The sequence below is a fragment of the Stegastes partitus genome, unplaced genomic scaffold, assembly GCF_000690725.1.
Source record: "Stegastes partitus isolate 25-593 unplaced genomic scaffold, Stegastes_partitus-1.0.2 Scaffold1161, whole genome shotgun sequence".
In the NCBI taxonomy this organism is placed as follows: Eukaryota; Metazoa; Chordata; class Actinopteri; family Pomacentridae; genus Stegastes; species Stegastes partitus.
Genome location: NW_007578892.1, coordinates 109,262 through 122,015, shown reverse-complemented (window position 1 = coordinate 122,015; position 12,754 = coordinate 109,262). Strand labels below are relative to the sequence as shown.

The window sequence follows — 12,754 nt, the reverse complement described above, 5'->3', positions numbered from 1 at the left end:
TTTTCTATTAACTCCTGAATACACACACACACACACACACACACACACGTATCGAGCCATGACAGATCTCTGCATGCCTTCGCTCTGAGTCAAGGATCATGAATCATCTAAACGCCCACTTCGCTCAGTGTGTGTGTGTGTGTGTGTGTGTGTGTGTGCGCCTGTTGTCCTACCTGTCCTTGGCCGACAGGTCCAGGTGTGTGTGGATGTCCAGCAGGACGTCTTTGAAGAAGCGCAGCCTCTTGCGCTCGGCCTCCTGCGTGAGGTCGAACACCTGCTCCATGTCCTCCATGTATCGAGGGTTGCAGCGGTTCAGCTCCTCCAAGGCCTTTTTGTAGCGCTCCTTCGCCTGGAACGCAAACACAAAACACAAAACACTGCTTAAGCCTTCATCAGCTCACATTCAGAACAATGACTAAGGGTAAATATGGGTCCGTGTCGACTTGTAGGAGGGAAATTTTCAAACATAAGAACACTGAAAGACTGAGAAATAGACTGTAAGAGCAGTTGATGTGTGCTGTGAATTAGGGGTGTTAATGAATAATCAATTAATAAAGTATATTAACCAATAATATGCAAGAAAAAAGGCATGGCGGCATGTCAGAAAATGCATTATAGTTTAGCTGTAGTACCTGGTCGCACCACCAGGTGGAGCCTCTCACTGTTTAATGCTGTAGTCACTCAGTGGTTTAATGTTGACCACCAGAGGGCGTTATGAGACTTTATCCAGCAACAGGCCACCATGAGACGGTCATCTGTGATGCTTAATGCCTTCTGGTCACAGCTCTTTTAAATATGAAATAATAAATGACTTGGGGTCCGGAAAAACCCCCCAAAAATCCCGAAACTTGAGCAGCACATCCCTAGTTTCTGTGATAGTCTGTTGAGGTTGAGGTGCTCGCTGGCGGTACTTCATCAGCGACATTACCATGACGAGGCTTAAAAACGAAATCTTCCATCTCCTTGCTGCTTTTTTCAATACATTCATCATCATCAGCTCTTTTAAAGCCGCATTATTAGCTGCATTTCTACGTATATGCTGGAATTCAAATCATTTTCTGATGCCTCAAAAAAACAACAACATCTGTTTAATTAAATTACCACCACAAATGCATCGACTGGCTTGAGTTAATGGTCGACTAGCAAAATCTTTAGTTGAGGGCAGCCTTATATTAAACATTTATTCAAAACAAAACATCACAACCCAGTGATTCAAATGTTCTGAAGAAGAAAAGGCAACAGATGGTTACTGGATTCATAATAAGAGATATTTACCTGTCCACAGATTTTCATACCTGAACCTGCTCAGTGTGGCTGTTTCTCCTCTCATTCATATTTAATGTGGTTACATGAAGTTAAAGCCGACAGCAGCTCAGTGCAACACGCTTCCTGTAGCTGCTGCAAAAGTGCTTAATTAACGGAGGACACAACGTTTTAATTCTCTGTAACTGAACACGGCAGACACACCTGCAGAGAGTTTAGGCTGATAGAAATCTGCAGATTAGTTTTTTATTTACATTTTGGAAATAAGGTTTCATGTCCTTGTTGGGATCCGTGTACTAAACTGATTCTGAGTCTGTTCAGTCATTTCCTGCCTCAGAACCTCCAGCTGTTGTTTCTCTGCTGTTGGGTTTGTGCAGAACAAGTCCGGTCATGTTTCAGGTAAAAACACACACACACACACATACAGGTGTGTTTTCTCTGGACTCAGCGACACACCCAGACTGGTAACTATAGTGTGTGTTGTCATGTTTGTGTGTGTTTCGTACTTTCTCGGCCTCCTGGTTGCAGCGCTCCGCCCGGTTCGTGTATTTGCGAACTTCTTCCTGCGACTTGGACGGGTCGGCCTTGGCGTGCGTTTCCCTGGTAACCGCCGTCCACTCCTCCTTCCTGGTCTGATGGTAGCTCTTCTTGCTGGACTCCACCTTCACACACACACACACAGATACACACTCTGATATGTCATGAATGCAGCTTGAACCACATCAGAAAACATTTGATGTAATCGTCTAATATTACAAACGTGACTCACAAATAAACATTCGTCAGTGTTACGTCTCACATAATTAACTTTGGAAGTTCTGACTAATCCCATTGTTGTCTCACAATAATGAAAGTATTCATCACATTCAGGTGTAACTCATTTTAAACGGACCTGAGTGCCAACTAGCAATTAAATTTAATCTACTCAATGTTAATTTACTCACAGAATCTGGAAACATCGACACCTTGCACCTTCTTTTCTTTATGCATCTTGTATTTATAAACTGAATCTACACGTTTACATGCTTGTACATACAACCTCACTACTTTAAGTCATTACTTTTTTTGCATATGTTCAGCAATGTGCAATATCCAGCAGTGCAGCTTGACTTAAATCGACTTGTTGCAGGAGATAAGGCTTTCAAAATGGCCGACTTCTTTCAAATCACTTCTTAAAATCCATTTTTATAAACTTAAATTAAAGTGACGTCATCTTCTCATTGCTTACGAAGGGTTTCATTATTTTTATTTCCTTAAACTGGCATTTTACATTTTACATTTTTGCATAGTTTTAACTTCATCTTGCTCCGTTTGGTTTTACTGTTGTGTTGCATTAGCAGCAAGCTTTAATATCAAAACGCAGCAATTATTTTTTGTTTTATTGATCAAATATTAGTCTTAATTATTCTTTAATCAAACCAAATTCTACTTTTTTTATTGGTTTTGATTCAGATGTTGTTTCTTGTGTTGTCACGTAAAAGCAAAGTTTCCAAATATGGTAAACAGTTCCTGGTGGGCGTCGCCTTTAGTGTGTGATTGACAGTTTCATCAAAATATTGAAAATGGTATTTGGTTTGTGTTTATCAGGCTTTGTAATGCTTCTCAGCCAGGATTTAACCTGAAAATGTAATGAAATATTCATCACATTACACCTCTTACTGGGTTTATTAGTGCCTTCACTGAAGTGTTGGGTTCAATGTGGTGAAGCTGAACAGCTCGTCTGTCTGCAGGTGGTTAAAGGTTTTTTGTACCAACTGAGCTCAGCGCCATGCAGCCATTTTTAACGCACAAATTACACAAATTATTAGCAGCACTGGTTGTAATCATGAGAGAACGTTTCCATCTCTTTTCTCCTCCAACATGCTGTGAACATTGACAGCACAAGGTTTCAAATAAGGAACATTTTTGGTCAAATCTGGCCGTCAGAGTCCACCCACCTCTTTCAGTTTTCGGACCCAGGGTTTCTGAGCTTTGCGGAAGCCGTCGTCGGCGTCTTTGGTCTCCCTGAATCCTCCCATCATCTGCTTGTGGAAGGCGTCTTTCTGCCAGCCGCGAACCTTCTCGCTGTCTTCGCCCGCCAGACGCTCACGGAGCTCCAGATGCAGCTCGCTGAGCCGGTCGGCCGCCTGCATGAAGGCGTGCCAGGCTTTCTCCAGAGTCCCGTACTGAGGCCCTGAGACAGATTCAACCATCCAGGTCGGATTAAAACAGACAAGACGAACAAATCACCACTGGTTGTATATAACTTTAAACACATTACAAATCAGTGCTGCAAAGATTCTCTTCAAATGATTTTTATTAATAAAAATGAAACGCTTTGCTGTTAGATTAAATAACGTGAATTATTGATCATTTAATTGAAATAAATTAAATCATCTAGAGTAATTAAATCTTCAATTATTTTTGCAAACGGAATAATCCTCTCATTAAACTTTAGGCAAAAACACCAAACATTTGCAAATTATAGCTTCTCAAATGTGAGAGTTTACGTTTTTTTTTTTGGTCATTTTTGTCCATAAACTGAGGATCTCTGCGTTTTGGACTGTCTAGAACACTTAAAGAGGCATTTTTCTAAATTTATTGACGCTTTGTAGACAATATTATAATAATTGTGTGGCATCCCTATTAGAGAGATCAAAAACACATAAGACAGCATATTAGTAATGTGTTCAATAAAATCATTCTGCTTGTTTATTACATCTCCAGTTTGATCATACTGTCTTGAAGCCTTTCAGTTCTTTTATTGATGCTGCTAGTTTTTGTTCCACTGCCCTTTGTTTTTCTATATCAATGACAGTAAAGATGTTTTCTGTTCCGTTAAATGAGGCTCTCCAACGTGACGTGATTTAAACAGACCTTTCTCCACGACGCCCCTCCACCTCTTGGCCCAGTCGCTCAGCTGTAAAGCGTAGCTCTTCTCGATCTTCGCCCGCTCCTGGAAGCAGCTGACCAGCTCGTTGCACAGCCGGTGGCCGTCGTCGATCCGCTTCACCGTCCTTTTGTAGTTCCCCGGCTGCAGAGACGCACAAACAGACACACAACGAGTGAGGAAACGGAAACCTCTGAACCACAAAACCCTGCTGGTTGGTTTAAAAGCCACTAATCCTTAAAAAAATAAACATCTCTCCAAAATTAGACCATTATAAATCAAGATATAACATGTAATGTAAGAAAAATAATCAGATTTAAGCTTCAAATTTTGATATTTCATGATGATTCAATCCTGTAAAAAAAAAACAGGATTGACTTGACTCTGACCACGATGCAGGTAAAAAGGCTTCTCAGGTGAACTGCAGGCAGTGTTTCCACAAAGCAGAGAGGAGACGACAAGAGACTGAGAGGAAAATACAACATAGTTCAATAAAATAAACGTAGAATGGGTTAAACAGAGAGGAGCAAGCTGTTGGACGATACACTCAGCACAGTGAAACATCACTGATATGGAAACACTGCTTTTGGGGAAAAAAAATTTGCATCATGAAGTTGTTTGTTTTGTAATGATATCAAAAAAGGGGGCGAAGCTTAAAATTTTTTTATTTTTTTGCTAACTAGATGCTCTTTGATGAATGCTTGATCATTGGCATCGTAAGCAGTAAACTATCTGTAACATATGGAGTTTGTTTTTCTTCTCCAATACACCTGCAGCCACTTGGAAAAATGTTGCACATATTGACTCCATTTTTATTGTCTTTTCTTTTCATAAAATAAAAAAACAAATGACATTTCTGAGTGCTCTGTTCTTCTAGTCCCGGTTGCTCTGTTTCCATCGAGGTGAAAGAATTTGCATTGCTGTAAAAAATGAGCCCACAGTGAGTAAAAAACATTCAGAAACTGCTCGGAGCTCAGAGAGTTTAATCATTTGTACAGCATCAGTTTCTCTTACCACACTAGAATGGCAATAGCTGAGTGAGCATTTTTGGTGGAAAGGTGATAATATAAATACATAAAGGATGAAAGAGGACAGACAGGTCAGAGAGCCGGGAGAGGCAGAAGAGTATAATTTATCCAGATGGAGGCTGTGAAGCCGACGGTCAGTCAGCAGGGATTCATTATGTGTCTTTGTCTCTGTAAACACTGCAGACCAACACTGGCCTCTATCTGACTGCTTTCTAACCTCCTGATCCTCTCAGCTGCTCTCACACACTCATCAGCAGGAACCTGAACCCAGAATAAATCAGCACTAAATACAAAAAACTGCTTCACCTCCATTAAATGAATGCAGTCTAATATAGGAGTCAGACAATAAAGTCAACCTTAGTTAACCCTCTCCACTCCAAGAAGTTTCTGTTCCCATCACATTTTCACTCTCTTATCTGAGAATATGTATTTTACAAAAAAATAAAAAATAACTTTCTGAGTGTCCACAGGTATGACCAACACTGGAATAAAACACGGTGACCCTACGTACTGGAGATATTGTACTATTTACATCTCAAATTAGTTTGCTTTGTGTAAACACAGCCTGCAGTTCAGTCGAAAAGTCCCTGAATTGTTGTCACGTGACTGTTTGTCTCAGCAGAGTCACTTATAGCTTCACGGTTGCAGCAGGAAACCTGTGTTCTTTGGTTTTTACAGAATCTAAGCTTAAAAAAAAGATTAATTTTTCCAGAATTTTTAAAGTGATGCTGACAAAATATCCCAATTTTAAGCTTAAATTTGGTTAATTTTCCTGATGGGACTCCAGGTCACACATGATTAGTTCAAGGACTGTTGGAAAGCAGAAAATCTAACAAATATTTCTGTTTTTACAGTTTCTGACTCAGATAAAAGGTGTAATTTTCTAGATTTTTTTAAAAAAAAGAAAACACCCCAAAACCTGCAGGCTGGTTTTGGGGTTTCGTGGAGTTAAAGTAAGTTTTGTAGCTTTTCTGAATTAATCCCTTAACTTTTACAAACCTCACAGATTGCTACCCTAAAAATAAAACTTCAATAAAAAAAAAATCAATAATCATAGTTGGATGATGCTCGTTACAACCTGCAAATGAGTGAGACACGACCAACAGTATAAAAACTTATGTTAGTATTAAAACCACCAGCTGCTTCTCTCTGCTGGGACTGACTCAGATCTTTTTAATACAATAAAGGAAGCTCTCGATAACATCCTCTTTGAGTCTTTCTTGAAGTTTCCTGAGCTTCACCTCCAACTCATTTTTGCTGTTTCAAGTCATGCTTTGCGGAGAGAAACGATGAATGCTTTTGCTGTCGTACCTCCCAGAAGCTGTCCGAGCTCCCCAGGTCGCTGAGGTCTCCGTTGGAAGACATTTTGGGGTCGGCCTTACAGCACGGAATGGTGGCGGCTTCACAAGAGACTGCAGACATAGAGAAAAAAACATTTATTAACTTGTTACCAGCAGCCGGTCTCACGTGGAAACTTTAATTCAACTAAAGCACATGACTTCCTGTTATCACGGTCAGACTTCCTTCAGATCTCAACACAGAGAGAAACAGCACAAGATCATTTTTAATGTTCTATTGAAGCTTCAAATATGCAGAAGGAGCAGAATAAGCAGCAAAAGTTTATTTATCAGTGACTCAGAATGCAAAAGAATGGCGTAAGAAGGCTGGATGCACTTTAATATATGATATCAGAACAAAAAGCAGGACGAACTAGCAGGTTTACAGCAAACACATTGATCATTTTATGACGTTTGTGTTTAGTTCAATCTGCCATCTGGAAGAGACGTGGAGCCGAACGCATCAGAGGACAGATACCAGCTGCTCCAATCACCTGCACGTCGCTTTGTTTACACGAGAGGTTCGTTTTCTGGAAACTCTGCAGCGAAAACGCAATGACAGATGAACCTGTGGAACATTACACACAAGTCCTGTCAGACTGAGAACGAACACAGATGGTGTTTCAGCTCCACAGAAACCAACCGAACGACTACACAGGACGACCACACAGAGGCTACATGGCTCTGCTACAGTGGAACTGCAGCCCCAGATTAATTTATTCTGTTTACTGACGACTTCGAAGGTTCTAAGTTTATTGAGAGAAACAAACCAAAAAAAGCCAGTTTTGATAGAATACAAAGTTGTGACAATAAAGGCACCCTCAAATAAAATAAAGTTAAAAAAAATAAAGTAAACGCTCAGGATCAGCGTCAGTATCTGTTAAAATGTGAAATATGCTCCCAGTCTCTGCTTCTGGTTCTGACTTTCGACCTTTTCAATATTAAATCTCATCATTTCTTCATCATTTTAAGATTTGTGTGAAATCTGACATTAATAAGTCGTAACAAGATGGCCGCCTCGGTACTTTGCTCTCTGGGTGTTTATGTTGTTGTTGTTATTGTTCTAGTTAATTTCTTCACTTCTCAAATTGTACCTTATTTCTATATTCTAGCAATTTCCCTGAGGTCTTGTACCGAAGGGATCAATAAAGTTTTATTCTAATTCTAATTTATTATATTCTTGTTTTTAGCACTTAGTTTTTTTTCTTGTACACACAGAGCTGAGATTCACTGGAGTCAAACTCCTTGTTTGCGTGTACAAATGTTTCCAATAAAGTTGATTTTCTGATTCTGATTTTGTCTGATTTCTTAAGTCGTGGCCAAAATCTGACCAGTTATGTTTAAATCCAAGAGAAAGTCTGCGAGGAATTCAAAGAAATTCCCTCAAGATGTTCATGAAATATCGTGTTTACTAAAATGCTGACCTGTCAGTTTTGTGCGTTGGACGTCTTGTTTGCTACGTAAACAAACGGCGACGCCAAGTTCAGCAAAATGTCAGCTCCAGCTGGCTAACTCCTGCGTTTACTTCAAGTCAAACTAAAAACAGATAAATGATTCGTGTAACTCATCGTTTCTCTGAATTTCTACAACTGAGGCAGAGAGCCACAACATTAAAGAAGCAACACAGCAGAACCAGTGTGACTTCCTGGATGTGGACTGACGGCGTAAACCTGCCGTTGGCTGCACATTTAAAATCCATTTTGTTACAGGAAACGACAGCATTTTGCGATATTGTGACGTGCAGCTACACATTGGGTCAGAAAACATCATTAGTTGACTTTTGGATCATTTTATTGTTATTTTCTGTTCAGCGACGGGACTTTTCAAGACGGCTTCATTTATTTCTTTTCACACGATTTGATTTATTTGTCTGATTTTATTCTGAATTGACGACATGATGAGAAATATCAGTGAAAATTCCAGGTTTTTATCTTTAATAGTTCCTCAGAAACTGTCGGTCAAACAGCCTCAAATGTCAACGTTCACAATAAACCTGCTGAACGTGGATCAACGGGCAGTTTTTAAAAGATGCATCTCAAAAAGCATTTAGTAAATCAATCTAAAATCTCACAGATTGCATTTTAAATATCAACAGTTTATGATAAAAAAGCTTCAAGCAAATCAGAGACGTCTGAGCAGAAACCCCGGATGATTTGAAACCACATAACCCATCTGTTTTCTTTTTTGGGTGTTTTTTTTTCACTGTTTGCAGCTTCTGTCAAACTGCAGCTCCACGTCGGCCGACAAACAAAACCTACAGAGTCCTCACCCACACGTCTGTTTTCTCCACGTCAGCTTCTCTTCTGCACACAAGTGGACTCACTGATGTCCTGCAGCGTCCATTACTGAGGCAGGAATCTGAGTCAGGCAGCCGCTCGGCTCCACACAAAGATCTCATTCATCAGAGACAAACGTTTGTACACAATCTGCTGCCATAATGAGTCACGTTCAGCAAAACTGAAGAAAAAATGTGTAATCTGAGGAGGAGAGCATTTCAATCCCGCAGGTTTGCATCCCTGTGGTGGATTAAGTTCACTCATGTACTGCATCTGGGTGTGATTTGGAGGTATTACACATGAGTATTTCTATTATATGATACTTTACTCTTCATTTTACTACATTTATTTGATTTTTTTTAACCTTCTAGCTACTTATCAGATTAAGATTTTGTCAAGTTTAACTCTCACATGAACGCTTTTACATCTGAAATTATCAGAGGCCTTCTGCTTGACTATCCCTGATTTGCTTTAAACTTTTAGAGAATAAACTAAGAGTATTTAAAGTCATATCTCTTAGATTTTAGCCGATACATCAAATACTTTCCACAGTAACATTTAATTATTTTTTAAAAATTGCTCGTCGATCCACTTTCAGCAGGTTTGGACTGAAATCTGAGGCTATTTGAACGACAACATCTCAGCAACTAGTAAAGATAAAAGCCTTTATTTTTATTTCTCCTGATGTCATTGATTCAAAAACTGAAATATTGGAAAAGTAAATAAAATAATCTCTCATTATGGGTGGGTTGAAATATGAACAAAGCTGAAGTTTTCATGAAAAGTCCAATCTTTGAGCTCACATTGACAAAAACAAACAGAAGATGTGATGATTCCTGAAGTATCTCAGCGGCAGATTAAAGCTGGTCACATTCTCTACATGCTGAGAAAAAGTGCTGATTTTGTTATCTCTCTTAGCATAAGTTAAACTGCTCCGTCCTCTATGAAAGGAAAAGAGATAAAGTCGCTCCATAAGTCCTTTTACAGTGATGAACCGTCACTTCAACAACAGTCTAGCTTTCTTCACACTGTGGCGTCCTCATCAATCCTCCTTCATGTCTTTCTCTGACTTCATGACATTTTCCATCAACGTTGAGGAAAAATGTTCAGGAAAAATGTACAAGACTTCATTTTTTTGGCTGTAACTTGTAGAAACATGTTGGACTCTGTGGAGGAGGATTCCCTTCCTCTGCAGCTGTAACGGCTCAGTCTAAGGTAACAGAGACACTTCCTACTTCCAGGTGATTATAACACGAATAACATCCTAATTATGGGCATTATATTCCATTAAATCTTTTAACCTGGACCTTTAAGTAAAAGATCTCAGTATGTCTTCCATCACTGTATTTATTCTGACTAACAGGGACGTCTTCTTTCTTTTGCACTTTGCTGCATAACCTGCAGCTTAATGGAACCACAGGCAGCAACGTGCATCCTTCTTCTTGGGTGCAAACATGTTTGTATGCAAGAGACAAAACAGGAGTCACAGAAGCAACAAAAAAACTCCACAGTGAAGCTTTAAAACTGGATTAAAGTTACAGGAATCCTCGTTACTGACAGAGCAGATCAGATCTGTGACGCAGCAGAACGGTAACAGAATGTTTATCATGACCCGACTTCCTCTGTGCTGAACTCTCATTGGACAAAACCCTGTTTGAAGGCCAGACAACAACCTGAGATGAAAATATCTAGAAAACAAGTATCTGTAATAAACCGACTTCTTTAATTATCACTGAGAATAAAAAGGAAAAAAGGAAAAATGAGAGAATGTCTCTGAATCTCGTTCCTCATCTCTGCTTGAGGCTACAGCAGCTGTAAAGAGTAAAACATGCCCAGGTCCTGGAGGTCATGTTGCATTGTGGGTAAATATGTGAGCCAAGATTTGACACAGTGGATGAAAGCGTGAAATAAAAACGATGATATCTCGCTTTCCTTTGTGTGTCTGACGCGGTTATTGTTGTTGTTAACAACAAACAATAAATTCTGTTTCTGTCGGTTTCTATTGTTAGTACAGATTGATTTATAGATCAAACAAGTAATTCATTAATTGAGTAAATCACTGACAAACTAATTAACAGCAAAAATAACGCTTCCCTGCAGCCCCACTGTGCACACTGCACTGTCAGAACTAAATGTCATTTACTGAACAATTTACTATCATTTAACAGATTTTTCCTGTTTTGTTAAATTACATATAATAACGAGTAAAGTCACTGAAACCAGGATGACTTTAAATGGTGAAAAAACAGGCAAAACTAGAAATAATTCTCACAAGTTCCACATCAAAAATTAGTATTTTTAATAATTTTTTTTGTATTTTGTAATTTTTAAAGTAATAATTTATTCTTTTACAACATTTGAATGTAAAAGTAGTTTTTTTAAATTGTATTTAAATCAGCAAAAAAACAACTTTTCAGATAAATTATGTATATTAAGGATTAAAAAGCATTTTTAAACTATTCTTCTACAGATTTTCACTGTTTTTTTAAATCATATATAATATCTAATTAAAGCACAGAACAAGGTAATAATCTACATATTAGTTGTAAAAACAAAAAAAGTCTAAACTGTAAATAACGTCTGCATCAAAAGTCTGTTCTTTTACAATGTTCAGCTGTAACATGACTCAGATTTACTGTATTTAAATCGACTGGAAGGTTTCCACCATCGTATTGTTTGTTTGTTTTGTTTGTTTTTGTCGTTGCAGGACTCCCACACTGTTCCCTGAACATCTCACCGAGGCTCAATGCTGCTTCTCATTTAGCTCCAGTCGGCTCCCAGTGATTTAAAGTGGGAGTCGGTGGTTATTTACAGCCACAGAGGACATCATGAAACCCGCTGAGGAGCAACAACAAGCAGGAACTTCTCACAGAGTCTCCAAGTGAAGCCTGGTGGAGTCTCTCAGAGGGACTGTTCAAACAGCGATAAAGCTTTTAACTCCTCAAGAACACACCTTCACCAGGTAAAGGACAGTGTAGATGGCTGCTCAGACTTACATTTGATGATAAATCACTACGTTAATGCTTCTTCTTACGGCTTCTAATTGAAATACACATGTAGTTTTTACTGACTTTGAAAAAATAAGTTAAAATTTTGTTAAATTTATTAATTTTTTTAATTGTGAAAATAATGGCAGATATGAGCAAAATAAAGGTTTTTTAAAGTAGATTTAAATACAGTTAAACAATGTGATTCTACGCATTTTTCACATAAAAGCAAAAATGTTTGAAATAATTCTTTATTTCGAGCTGATTTAAATACAATAAAACAATTCTGAAGTCACACAGTGTAAAAAGAACAAATTAATATTTGTAGAAATACAGATGGTTTTATGTGGACACTATAGTTTTGGCCTGTTTTGATATTATAAGACAGTTGTTGTAATTCAGTCAAACAGCACAATGTGTAAAATGTATTTATATACGATTTTTCAATCCTTGTTATACATATTTTTTCCTTCAAGTAGTGGCAGATATCTGTAAGTCATGTTTTTTTATTGCTGATTTAAATACAGTAAAACAAAATAAATCAAAATTTAAAGTGCACTTGCCTGGTTATACATCATAAAGAATGGTTCACTATTTGTAAAAAATAAACATGTATGTGGACATTATTCACAGCTTTTTCCTGTGTTTTTATGTTTTTAAGTGTAAATTAATACTTTTTTCTGTGATTTTACTGGAAATGATCTTTAATTCAACACAAGAATCAGATCTGTGAAATGACAGTAAATTGATCAGTAACACACATTTTAAAAACAGTTCACCAGGAGGAGGAGCACTGACCAACTAACAGGAGTGTGAAGCCTGAATAAGAAGGATCCGGTTTACTGTGGCTGCAGGTGTGTCTGTTATCTGGGTGTGTTGTGTCTGAGCAGACGAGTGACGCTTAAAGATTATCTGAGCGCTGACGTCCAGCAGCACAACATCACACCTCAGACAGGACGGCTAATCCCAGCAGCTCTAATATCCACCAGCGCTG

General features: G+C 38.4%; 1 protein-coding gene across 1 annotated transcript in view; it reads right to left on the bottom strand.

The window, feature by feature from the left end:
- The window catches only part of pacsin3 (protein kinase C and casein kinase substrate in neurons 3), a 53,401-nt gene that overhangs the window by 20,933 nt on the left and 19,714 nt on the right, over positions 1 to 12,754 (bottom strand). Inside the window, exons 2-6 of the mRNA XM_008296888.1 lie at positions 6,472 to 6,572; positions 4,120 to 4,276; positions 3,201 to 3,436; positions 1,770 to 1,925; positions 174 to 349 (exon numbers count right to left, since the gene is read on the bottom strand). Coding sequence (XP_008295110.1) covers positions 174 to 349; positions 1,770 to 1,925; positions 3,201 to 3,436; positions 4,120 to 4,276; positions 6,472 to 6,525 — 779 coding nt within the window. The 5' untranslated portion in view covers positions 6,526 to 6,572. The remainder of the gene's footprint in view (positions 1 to 173; positions 350 to 1,769; positions 1,926 to 3,200; positions 3,437 to 4,119; positions 4,277 to 6,471; positions 6,573 to 12,754) is intronic.